Raw genomic sequence first — 13,116 nt, forward strand, 5'->3', positions numbered from 1 at the left:
GCATCCTGAAGAGTCTCTCACTGGGAAATCTCACTGTAGCAAGTAGCTGCTAATTCCAGTTTAAATTAGTATGTGTTCCTGAAGTACAGCTTTGGCCTTTTAAGAACACATCTACCGAATGCTTTAAGCCAAGTGTTCTTCAGCTGCTTGAAGGTAAGGGTGTGCAGCATGCTGGTTGGTTATCCCCTGGAGCTCTTCTCCAAGGCCTGCTGTGTGTTTGGTGCAAGCCTAGTTTTATCCTTAGCACACCAGACAGTTTTAATGCAAGCTACAAAACTCAGCTGAAATCCATACCCTACGCACCAGTAAGTTGGGAATATTCAAAAGGCTTTGACCCAGCTTTAAAAGAGAATTTGGCATACCTCAGAGAAAACCAGGGGCTAATCAAGAGGCATTTTACTGAGAAAGTCAATGAAAGTGAACTAAGAGAAATCTTTTAGTGTATGAACCAGATAAAAATCAATTTTTTTTCACATTTTTTACCTTTAAAAACACAAGAAACTCTTCTATTTAGGTCTGAAAATAGCCAAACTAGAACTGAAATATTTAATGGATTGGAAATAGCTAGGAAAGGATAAAAAAGGCTATGAGTACAAAATAAGAAACCTCATGATTTGCATGTTTGGTTCTTTACCCTGAAGGTCAGACTGGAGAGGTGTGACAAACACATGGGAAAGTTGGACAGCAGTAATTCACAAAAGAATAAACATATTGCACCTTTTTGATATTCTAATTGCATTTCTTCCTTCTGCTTTTTCAAATCACATCTAACACTAATATAGTTAGATTAATCTGATAGATTGCAAATGTATTCCAGAGTTGTAAATGTATTTGGCACATTAAAAATATGATCATATTGGTCAAAAATATCTGCATCTTGTCCTTCTAAGAGCATTCAAAATTTTTTTACCAGTAAATCATAAAGTTTGCACTCTTACTTTGCTCCAAACATTATTTAACATACTTGCTACATGGTTTAGATCATTTTCACTTGTCATGCCCAGTAGCTCTGTTGTCCTTAGCATTTAATAATATGAAATAGTATTTTTTGCATCCCTGTATAATTTTCTGTGAATTTAAGAACTGTCATACTGACAAATGTTTAGTTCTCTTCAAGTCTGATAGAAGAGACTATGATTCTGTCCTGAAAAGACTGGTTTTCCCCATCACAGTAAAACTTATTATATTTTTACATGTTATTAATACCATTTTAAGTTACAAATATTAAATTATAATTTCAAATAATAAATAAAATAAATAAGCAAATAATTAAACAGAAAACTTTATTCCATGCTTTCTATTTATTTTATTGTGTTATTTTATAATTATTTTATTGTGTAATTTTCTTTACCACAACACTTTCATAAACCATTTTTGGATCTGTGTTTATTGTGGGCAGATTTTATTTTCTTTTGGGGTTTTTTTTGTTTGTTGGATTCATTTCATGTTTGTAATGGCATGATGGAATTTATATCCTGAGATGCTGCTTGCAGTTTTCAAATAAAATGCTCTTCACAGTCTGCAACATCCTAGGTAGTGACACTGCCCTTCAGATTTTTATTTTAAAAGAATGTAGACAAAACATGTACAGACAAGATTTTTATATACACTGTTTTGCACCCTGTTTATAACAGTTCAGGATCTATAGTTCAACTTAGTCTATAGTCAAGATAAAGAATGTTTCTGATGCCATTGCATTTTATATTACTGTTCATGAGAATACACATATGCAAACTCCACAGAGAAGGATTAAATGTAGATAGAAAGTGTACTAATCCCCTGGTTTTGTTGTCTTGTTGCATATTTTGTGTGAAAGCATTAGAATTTTCTCCGTGCAAAATAAAATTATTTTTTATAAACAGAAAGGATACATGCACCCTCTCCTAGCTTATGCTGACAAATATATCAGGTAGGAAGTTTCACTTGCTTAGCTGCATCAGATATTTAAAGATGAAGATCTTTGTCCACACACCCCAATCCAATGTAACAATACAAGAAGTAAGACCAAAAACGATAAGAAAATGTTTTCATAAAAAGACCACTAACCTCTTTCAGTAGAACTATCTAGGAAATTTTTGAAGATATCTGTTGGCAATTACTTGTTGCTTCAAAGTAGCAGTACTTGTTCATCACAAGTACTACTCTGCAATTTCTCTGAGCAATTCATCAACCCCTGGAGCGCCTTTGGTACCTATGTAGCCTTTTTCTTGTAACTGCTGCCTGGGAGGTTTGCTTAGTGCTCTGTCTGGGGTACCCAGATCCAGCAACTGTGTGGGCCAGACCTGTGCTTCAAGAGCTCATCACCTGCAAAACAAATTTTGTCTGTTGCCCATGAGTGCATTCACCAGCTCCATCAGAAGCAGAAAGTTGAGGTTTTTTCCGTTCTCCAGGATCTGCATGATAAGCCTGAAGACAATGAGTTCTGTGCTGATTTGGGGCGAGGGGGGAATTTAAACAATTAAATTACAGTAAATATATTTTACCTGGAAGACACTCTACTCATCTTCCTATGGAACTGGCAGGTACAATCAGTGGAGGTAGACTTGAACATTATTGTTCTCGTGGAGGTAGACTTGAACATTATTGTTCTCTATTGCTTTTGAGAGTAATTTGGACATTAATGACATTTAAGAAGTGTGAGAAGGACTTCACATTTGTTGCTCAATACATTTCAGTCAGGGTAGTTGTTGGATACAGGGCTATAAAAAGTAAAGATTTTTGTATGATAAAATAGCTGGGCAAAAAATATCAGAGCATGGTAATAGCAAAGGAATGTTAATCATTCATCACACTCTGCAATCCTATCTATATTCTCTCAGAAGATATAAATACTAAATAATTAAGGCCCACAATCTCTCCGCAAGTTGACTCTTGTTATTTCCATTTTATAGAAAAACTGCAGGGCACAAAAATGAAACACTTTGGTTAAGGTCACAGAGTAAGCCTGCTGAAAATGTGCAAATAGATTCAAACTCTGCTGATTCTCATTTTGTTTTTTTAACTGAAGAGCAGTTTTTTTCTGCAACGTTTCTCTCACTCATTAAACATCTCTTGCATAGTTTAAATTAAGAGCATCATTAGGAAGTGAAGTTAATTACCTTCTCTCCTTTTAAAAACTATTTGCTGATTTCTATATTGAATAGATTCAAGCAGGTTTTCTCATGTGTTTATAATGATAAAATATCTAAACACAAATATGAAAATAATCACGCTGCTTTGCCATGTTTTCATGGTATAAACAGCCAATAACACCCACAGTAACTTTATTAGGACAAAGATTAGCAAGTATAGGAGTTTAATTGGATTCTGTTTTCAAACATATCAAAGCCCTAAAAGACTAGTATTCGCTCTCTCCTTTATTTCTTCTTTATAGGCAAACCCGATGTTGTGAAAATTAAGTCAGTGTTTGAACCAACAAAATTTCTGCATTTTTCTAGTGAAATGGGAGGGTAGTTTATCACAGTATGTTATGAAAGAATTTCTAAAATCTCATTTTCAAAAGCATGTACAAGTCATGGAGAGGGCAGAATTTGAAAGTAGGAATGTTAACTGCCCAATATAATACCCAGAATCTTTAGTAAATTCCTTCTGGTGTATTATTTGAATTTTCAGGTCCTTACATAAAAGTAAAACATTTAACCTACAGGCACTTATGGAAATATTTCATATAGAGCCTAGAGAGTCAAAGTCTCATTGAAGAGGACTTAGGCAACAGCTTCATGTTCCTAAGCTCAAGTGTTAAGGCACCTGTGGGACATTCTGCACTCCCAGCTGCCATGTAGGCTTCCTGTCTCTGGAGATCTCTTCGTCCAAATTGTTGGTGAAGTCTCCAGCATGAAAATCCAGACTGGCTGCTTGGCTCTGAGGAAGCCACAGACCTTTCTACTGTGACTGAGCTACCAAAAGCCTGGGGACATGCCATTACCCTCCTAGGATTGTCAAATCAAAATGTGCTCTCCCTATAGTATGTCTCACCCCCTCAGGATTTTGGGAGCATGACTGAACTTCACATAAATCAGCATGGAGAGAGAGAGAGGAAGGATACCTAATTGACATGTAGCTGAAAGCACTGACTTATGATGTCACAAGATGTCCTTAAAATGTGTTTTGTTTCATTTTAAAACAGATATTTGCCCATTCTGCAATCTGTCACATGAAGCTGCTGTATTCTAGGATGCATCACAGATGGAAGATTTTGTCTCCACAGCCACAATGTTCTGGTGAGAATCACATTCTGTTACAGTAGTCAAGTATTTAAGTCTCACCTGTGATGCACAAAGACCTTTATTTCTGAATTCCTCCTTATAGCTTAGTTGTTAGATTTCTTTCCTGGAAGTTAAGAACCCAAATCAAACACAGAAAGTATTTGGATTTTATTCTCCTATTTTCTGGAACAGCATTTAAGACATGCTCCTTACATTCCCCACCCACCAACCCAGAAAGATTCTACTACTTCATCCACCTGACTCCAAAAGAGGATAAATAACTACTTCCCTAGAGGAAATAAGAAATAAACATCTAGTCTCCCCAAAAGACAGCTATTTTGTGAATTACTTGCTTAGTAGTCTCTCTCCTCAAATATGAAAATAGATTAAACACCCAATTTAGAAAATATGCCTAACTCTTAGAAGATTGAAGTCCCAATCAAAATGTCTAGGTTATTTTTGAAAGCAGCGATGGATTTCTAACGCATATGGTTGTCAGGCAATTTTTAAAAGTGGGACCTTATTCCTTCCACAAATAGGATGCATTTCACCAAGCTTACTGTTTTCACTCAGGACTTTGTAGAATTCTGCAACATATAGCTCAAGCTCAAATTGCACTTGTTCTCAAAACCATTAGTATGTACTAAATCAGGAATTTAATGTGGCCATCATCATTAGACTCACAGAGTAAGAGTTAACAGGTTTTTTGTGTGTAAAAGAGTTAATTTCTTTAAGATTCTTTATCTTTATTAAATGGCTAGTCCAAAATTGGGTGATTTATTTGTATTCCATGTAAAACAGTTATAAAGTATTCTGTAAGAAGCTTTAAAAAGCTAATTTTATATATGTCTTTGCAGAGAAATGGAAACACTTGCTGACACTTAATATTTAATCTTCTTATTGTCACACCACCTTTTTTTAGCTCTTTTTTTCTTTAGAATCCCTTTGAGAAGGAATTCTGAAAGAAAATAGAAATAAGTCTTCATTCATCCTTATTATTCTTCTATCTAAGTTTATAAAACAATATTGTGAGCTTACTAAGAGCATATTAAAGTTATAATACAGAAAAAAATATCTGTGATCACTGCTGTAATTCATATGTCATTAAAAAGATATCTCTGAAGTGAAAATCATGTTTTAGGGAAATAATCTGAAGTCGCTGAGGAAGGAATTTGGGGTAAATTTTGCCTCAGAGACAATGGCACAACCGAAAACTTTGAAACTTTTAAACTTTCCAAAAATAACCTTTGTTAATGAATTTTGATAGCAATGTGCTACAATGGTATAACTGCACTGATAATGCAGTAAGAAAGAAGTTAACATGGGACAGAACTCCTTAAATACTTTTGTTTTCTTTTTGTTAATGTGTAACTGCTGTAGTCTACTTCTTATTGATTTCTTTGGGTTTAGATCTATGCCAGCTAAAAAAGTATTTGAAATATCTCTGAAAGTAATGAATAGATTAACAGAGAGTGCTAATTCTACTCTACTACCAAGCCTTTAAATATACTGTATATAAAGGCAGACAAAATGTAATAATAAGAATAGCTGTAGTGCATATCAGCTTGGGGTATATTTACCTAGTCTGCTTTTCCTCTGTGCCCATCAGTGTTATCCTTCTTCATATCACCTTGAGGCTAAAAACTGCTTTTTCCAGGCTTCGAAGTCATACTAGAATAGAAACTGTATTTTCTCAACTTAAAAAACTTGGTGTCAATAAAAGAAAGTGCGTGACAATCTTTCAAACAGAAAACCCTTTACACACAAGACCCATGCAGTGCATTACTATTACCTGTCCCTGCCTCCTGGGAGCAAAGTTCTGACCCCATTGCCCTTTGGTGCACAGTAGTAGGAGTGCTAATGCACTGTGATTCATAAGTCTGTGCTGTGTAAGATCTTTGCTGCAGTGGATCTGGCCATACTCAAGAAGTGCAGGGTATCAGTGCAGTCAGCTCCCCCAAAGCCATGCTGAAAGGTTGGATACATCAGCTCAGGTAAATTACAGCTGGTGCTCCCATGATATCCGAATGAAAATTATTTCTTTTGGTCTCATTTGGAAAGCAAACACATTGAGGCTAAAATCTGGTGATCTGGACCTACAAGAAATGCAAATCAGAGTTTCTTCTGCAATTACTACAACCTACTATGTGCACTTGACATGACACTGAGATTAGGCAGTAATCTGATAGATCACTTTTTGATTTTTGCTTTTCCAGTCTGCTGAATCTCATCTGCGCTGATTTGCAAGCCCAAAGCTGTCACAGATCCCAATTACTCACTTAACAGAGGATTCAGGCAGTACAAGAGAAACAGTTACACGATATTAGTTACATGATAATTTCTGTACCTACTTTCAGAATGCTGTACAAAGAAGGTGAGTCTCTTTAACTCCATTTTTTGTTTGAGGAAACTAAATCAAGGATAAGATCTGACTTGCCAGTGTCCCTGTCAGCTCTTTCAACATTCAAGCAGACCAGGTAAAATGTCATCATGACTCAAACTTATAATAGGTTGCTCTCATTTCTAATTTCTGTCAGAAGGGCCATCACAGCTTCTCTTTAATGGCAATCTGAAGTATAGTTGTATATGTGAAGGAATTAAACGATTCTTTTAAAGTGTAAAAAAGTTTACAGGAAAATAAACCCGTTCCTTTTGGTGTAGAGGGAGATTATATGTATGTAATAAAAATCTTTACAGCAAAATTAAATACCAGACTAGTAGTTATGCTTTTCACAGTTTCTTGAAAAAACAGCTTTGTTTACAGGTAACATATCTGGCTATACCAGGATTTCCAAAGCCAGGCAATTGCTGTAACACTCAGCTATCCTTTGGGAGCAATGCTGAAAACTGATGGCTTGATTAAGTAGTAAGATTGACAATTTGAGGAAAAAACTATGGAAGAGACTAGAATGTGAATGGGAACTCCACATGCATTTGGAAAGACTCACTGCAGATCAGACAGCTTTGATGGTTCAGGATGAAGTTTTTCGCCCAAGAACAGATTCGAGATCTGAGAGCTCTGCACAGGTCCTAACCTTTTTATTTTTTTTTCTTTAATAACAGAATAAGGAAAGAGACACTTTTAGTTATTTATAGCATAAGTAGCTCTGAAAACTTTTTTTAGTCTTCAGTATATATTTCCCCACCAGAATAAAAGTTTCATTTATATTTTGCACAAAATAAACATCTTCTTCATGTTTCTTCATATTTTAGGAGCAAGGACAGTGCTGGCAAACCACAGTCTTTGCTTTCTTCAGCAAATGTGCAGACAGCAATGTGTATAGCATTATTGGGGAAGAGGAAAACATTTTTGTTTCACTAGTGCTCCCACTGGTAGAGATGTCAACAGAGGATAGGAGTGTAGAATTCATGGATCATTTTAGGAGAAAAGCAAAAAAAAAAACCAAACGCAATTTGCAAAAGATACTTCACCACACATGCTAACTAACATAGACCTACCCTGCAGTGAAACAGGACAGGACCATCCAATCAGTGGCAAAATTTTTCAAGTTAGAGCAGTTTTTCTGTTACAGGAATAGAGCTAGAGCTATCCAGGCTGTATTCATTCCACACCTCTGATGAGTTCCAAGTCACAGAGAGCATCACTCAAATATTTTTCTACTCTGGGTCTACGCAATTGCTAAACCAGTTCCTAATGATGCATTGCAGCCAAGTGTATCTAGCATAACTTCTGCTCCTGACACAAAATAGTCTGCCGTCATGGTTCAAACCCATGTGTCAACAAAAGAAGAAAAAAACATCAGAAAAGGTAGAAAAGAGCGTTTGTTCGAGGCTTTTTCAAGCTTTCCACGTTAAGGGCTCTCTGCCTTGAGAGAACAAGCAGCAAGTCCTTTATACTCTATTGGAAGTAGCAGTGAAACTCAGGAGCTGCTTTCCTACAGTCTCCTAATAGGATTTTTTGCAATCAGCACTGTATTTTTTGCGTCTTAGTTTTTGGGGTAGAGCACATTATTTTTTAAAGCTTTGCAGCACTGCTGTGATTCCTAGAAATATATCTCCTTGGGAAAATGAATCTCTGTATATTCACAGTGCTGCGGAACCCAGGAACCTCAGGCTTCCTGATTTAAGTTTACCATGAAATTGAATCAAAACCAATGGTGAAAACATTTTGAGTAATTTTATGGTGTGGGACTTTTTCTGTGTGTGAATTCATGTGCATGTATGCAAGCACGCAGGAAAGATACTAAGAGGCAGAAATTACATTGGTTATGCTCTTTCTTTACCATCCTTCAATGTTATAGGGGCCCAGGAGTGAGGTGCACTGAAGTCTGGCAGTTCTCATCCATGTTTAACTGCTCCTCAGCAGCTGTCTAAGCCAGAGCAGTTCACAGCACAGGTGTACTTTCCTGCCATGTTTAGCTGTTCAGATCTACGTTCTGTAGTGTGTCTGGGAAGTTGAACAAGCTAGGATTAAAGATGTTGTTCAGCTGTTTGATTGCAATAATGCTACTTCCCTCATCACAGACATTTTGATTGGAAATCTGCAGTGAGAGTCACAAAGGACAATGTTGATGTAATTAAGATGCTAAAATGACAGTGACAGCATGTTAGTTGAGCTGTGGGAGTGACATCCAAATAGTGGGTTTCATACTCTGTATTTACCACCGAAATACACCTTCAGACTTATGACGCACGATAGCAAACATCTGCCACCCGTATTACAGAGAAAGTGGAGTAACAACAAAGGGGTTATTTAGGGAGTAACAACAGCTTTCAAAGCAAAAGGCAAAGTGCTGATCAGCGAAGACAAGGAAAGTCCATATTTGTGCTTCCCCTATCTTTTTTGCTCTTAGAAAAGCATCTATCTATTTCCCTATCTCAAGCAGCTGTTTGGAATTATTCTCCTTAGGAAACTTTTCCATTAAAGTTAAAAGGGAGAGGGCTAAGAATTGCCTTCCCTGTATAATTTATTTATTAAGCTTCCCTTGCTTTGCTTTGTCAAAGTGATTTTCTTCCCTGGCAGCTACAGAAGAAATTACTTTAGTTGTACTCAGTTTGATAATAGTTATACTCTATATCATTCTGTGTTTTTTTTTTTTTATTATGCTGCTTTTAGTGGCATCATAACTTGACCAGTTTGGTGTATGGATATCTTTATAGCTTAGTGGTCATATTTATACTGTGGCCAATCAAAAGGGCAATTTGAGAACAGTGATTCCCAAATGCATGCACATATCGAAAGCTTACAAATGTATATATAGGCATATTAAAAGTGAAGTCCAGTATAGAACTTCACTAAAGATCAGAACAGGATCAGGTAGATGTTGGGCCAGATGCAGGCTCTGGATCAGACATGTTGAGGAACATGGGAAAAAGAAGCTTGGTTCAGAGCATCATCACTGGTCACAGTGCTGTCACCTGCAGCCAGAGCCTTCCAGAAGATCTGAGAAGCAGGACAGTGAGGAAACTGGGTTTGGGAACAGACAGAGCTGGACACAGACAGAACATAATGCCTCTTATTTCAAACAAGGTATTTGTGATGCCTTAAATTTTAGCTTTCATATTTTTTTGATTCTGTACTGCCTTAGTGTGTGACTCTGAACTTTATATAAAGTGTTAGCAAGTTCTTATCACAGTTCAGTTAGACAAAACAATCCTTTTCCAGCTTGAGAACCAGACACCATTAGAGCTTTAGGCTCAAGAAGTGTGAACAATGATGAATTGAGGAGAGCAATCTGGGAGGATGGGACTTCATAACCTGAAGCTGTAATTGGACAATTGACCCCAATATGTAAATGGACCAAAACTTATAAAAGCGTGAAAACTCATGACAGGTTGCGCATCTTGCGTCCATCTTGGGTCCATTTTGGGCAGAGCCATGGCCGGGCTCTTGTACTGCCCAAGGTGTATCCCTTGAAGGCCTTTTAATAAATACCTACTTTATTCCTTTAACTCTGTCTACCCTCTGTTCCAGGTCAACCTCTTTAGGCATCATTTCCATGGCAATCTACACAAAGCCTGCAATCACAGGTCCAGAAAGTGTGTGAAAAATAAAGTGTTATAACCAAATTAATGGGATTTTTAATCCATGCTCATTAACTGGGTAAAGATTACACCTGAAAGTGCCAGTGATTAGATCCTGCAGTCATTTTTAATTTGGAGTGTCTGCTGCTGGGGTAACAAGGTGCAACTCTAGTAATGAAATAGTAGAGTGAAGTGGTGTGAAATGCATGTAAGATTAAGAGCCTACATGAAATGTCAGGGATGTAATTCACCCTGCACCTTGTCTCCATGAAAGTAACTGTAGCACCCTTAGTGTAAACATGCATAGGCATGGAAATTAATTATGCATAATAAATAACATAGCAAAGCCACGATTCTTAATTTTGATTCAGTAATACAGAATAAAAGGTACAGTAGGACATATATATGTTATGTCTTTAACAGAAAAATAGCTATCAAGAAACTGCCTCTGTTCTGCCATCTTTACTCTGGATGAGTCTGGAGATCCTGTGTCTCCTGCATACTCTTGAAGTCTTAAGGCATCCAGTTCTTTAACGTTCCTTGTCTGACCACTGATAATCTTTCCCCTTTCTCAGCAGAACAGTACGCAAAGGAAAAAAAGTTCTTTTCTCCCAGTCTTTTCATAGATCTTCATTCCACCAATTTCCACCAATTTTCCACCAATTCTTGTTGCATTAACATGCTGGACCCTATTAAGAACAATCAAAGTTCCAAAGTTCTGCTAATATGTCTTAAAATATGTAAATGCTCAGTAAATAAAAACCCTCTAAATTATGACAAAGGCTAGGAAAAGAGGCATTGGCAGTGTTATTTGGGTACTTCAGTGAAGTGGTTTGTATGGTGCTGGAGCTGACAGATTTCCCTAGTTGTTTCTAATTCTGAGAAATTGAAAGGTTCCGACATCGCCCCAAAAAGAAAAGGAGCAAAGATGAAAACAGGGTCAGAAGAATTATGAAAAGGGAACAGTAGAAGGGAAAAAAATAATAGAGAAGCAGCTAAGAGAGCAGGTCAATCTGTTAGTAGGATGATAATATCTGAGGTTATGACCATAAGGAGAAGCATTGCCTTGTAGAAGCATTGCACATGCGCATGTTCAGGTGCAAGCTCTTTAAGACAGGTACTCTGAGGTGCCCTTACCTGAAATCTTAGGGGACACTGGTACTCCTGTGGAGGCTTGCTGCTAGAGCAACAATTGCTGGATTGTCTCCTATAGGACTACTAATTACTCAGGTTTTGTCTATATCAAGGTGAGATACATTTCTTCCCCTCTTGCTTTCTTTTTAGAAGGTAATTCAGTCTTACAGGTCATGAGAGGGATGTGATGCTGTTGTCATATCCCATCCTGACAGCATCCTGAGTTGTGTATCTCTCTGCCAAGCTTGACAGCAGAAGAAATCTTCCAGCCATTATGGGAACCTTAATGATAGCTGGGATGACTTTTTGTCCTCTGCAAAATTTTGTGATACTGAAATGTTCCCTTTTTTGTTCCAAGCAAAACTGAAATATTTCAAACAAATCTCTCCCTAGTGAGGTACACTGACATTAAAGCATGTTTTCTCTTCCCTTAAAATTTCTTTCAAATATGACAAAAAAAATCCCTGAGAAAATGTTAGCAAACTCAGCTTTCCCAGCTTTTGTGCTGACTGACTTATAACAAAAAAAAAAAACCAAAAAACCAAACATTTTGTGGTCGAGTCTCTTTGAAATTTCATAGATCAAAATATAGTTTTGTGCACAATGCATCAAAAAATCATTTTAGAAGCAGTTTATGAAGAGAGAATAGGGAACAAAGGACACAATTCATCTTGTCCAATGAAAATAAGAAATTCATTTCCACCATAGTTTATAGCTTCTGTCCAGTAAATCTGAGTTTGTCCTTCACTGGCAGAAAACAGATTATAAACTGCAGGATTTTGGAAAATAAATTTTAAAAATTGACTCTTCACTTCAAATAATTATAGCAGTGGAAAAGTTTTTATTGTTCTTAAATATTGTAAGTCAATCTATTCCAAAGCAAAATTCTGATCCACATTTTCCTGCATGCTGTTATTTTTATCTAATTTTCCTTATATGCAGCAGATAAATAAAACAGTGATTTAAAATCTGAAAGGGAAAATAAATCTAGCTGGAGTAATCATATTATCAACACATCAGCTCTGCAAAACTCTGTCGTGCTTCCTTGCATAAAATGACAATTTAAAAGTATCTTTCCAGAAGTCTCATGGAGATTATTGTATTTTATCCTCTATTTAGGTTAAAAAAAAATCTTAGACAACCTATTTGAAGTCTCCTAGTGAAATACTTACAGTTCAGTTCAGCATTACATGCCAGATTCAGAGAGGTTGAAGTGTAATTTATTTCATTTTACTTTCATCAGCAAGTCAAGTTCATCCATCCAAAACCAGCTTTTCTGGATGCACACATTTCATTTGTAATCATTTTAAGCAGCACAGAGTGCAGTCAAATTCCAATATCTGTCAATCGCACACAAGTACTGTTAAGTAATCTTTTACTTTCTATTTAAATGCTTACACCATAAACATTGAATAAATGCTTGCTTGGCACTCAAACAAACAGCTTAAAGCAGCAAAACTGCCTTTAAACTGTATGGAATTTTCTAACTATTTGATGGGTACCTGAAAACTCTATTTTCCAGTTAACATTAAATTATTTTGAATCTATAAAAAAGTTTTCTGCAGTGTAGTTACACCTCAAAAAATCCAAAATAACTCACTTTTTTAAATACTCCTCTGATCATCATAGCCTTTCTCTTGATTTGTTGTATCAAATTCTACTTACATTTTAATCTTCCCTTTTGGCATTGCAGAGCATAATTTCAGAACAATAAATAACAAAAGCAGATGCTAAAGTGTTGAACATGACACAGGAACCTGAATAACTAAAAAAAAAAAAATCCAGAAGATAT

The 13,116-nt window shown here is 36.4% G+C and overlaps 1 protein-coding gene across 3 annotated transcripts in view; it reads left to right on the top strand.

Moving 5' to 3' along the window:
• The window catches only part of FUT9 (fucosyltransferase 9), a gene marked incomplete at both ends in the record, with an annotated part of 104,171 nt that overhangs the window by 67,727 nt on the left and 23,328 nt on the right, over positions 1 to 13,116 (top strand). Inside the window, one exon of one of the 3 annotated variants that reach the window (XM_084202876.1) lies at positions 4,154 to 4,220. The exons of 1 other annotated variant lie outside the window; for it this stretch is intronic. In XM_084202876.1, the coding sequence (XP_084059002.1) occupies positions 4,154 to 4,220 (67 nt within the window). Of the gene's footprint in view, positions 1 to 4,153; positions 4,221 to 13,116 lie in introns of those variants that run through there. One more of the 3 variants, XM_084202874.1, reaches the window with a different exon arrangement.

The sequence above is a fragment of the Fringilla coelebs genome (assembly GCF_963513975.1).
Source record: "Fringilla coelebs genome assembly, chromosome: 3".
In the NCBI taxonomy this organism is placed as follows: domain Eukaryota; kingdom Metazoa; phylum Chordata; class Aves; order Passeriformes; family Fringillidae; genus Fringilla; species Fringilla coelebs.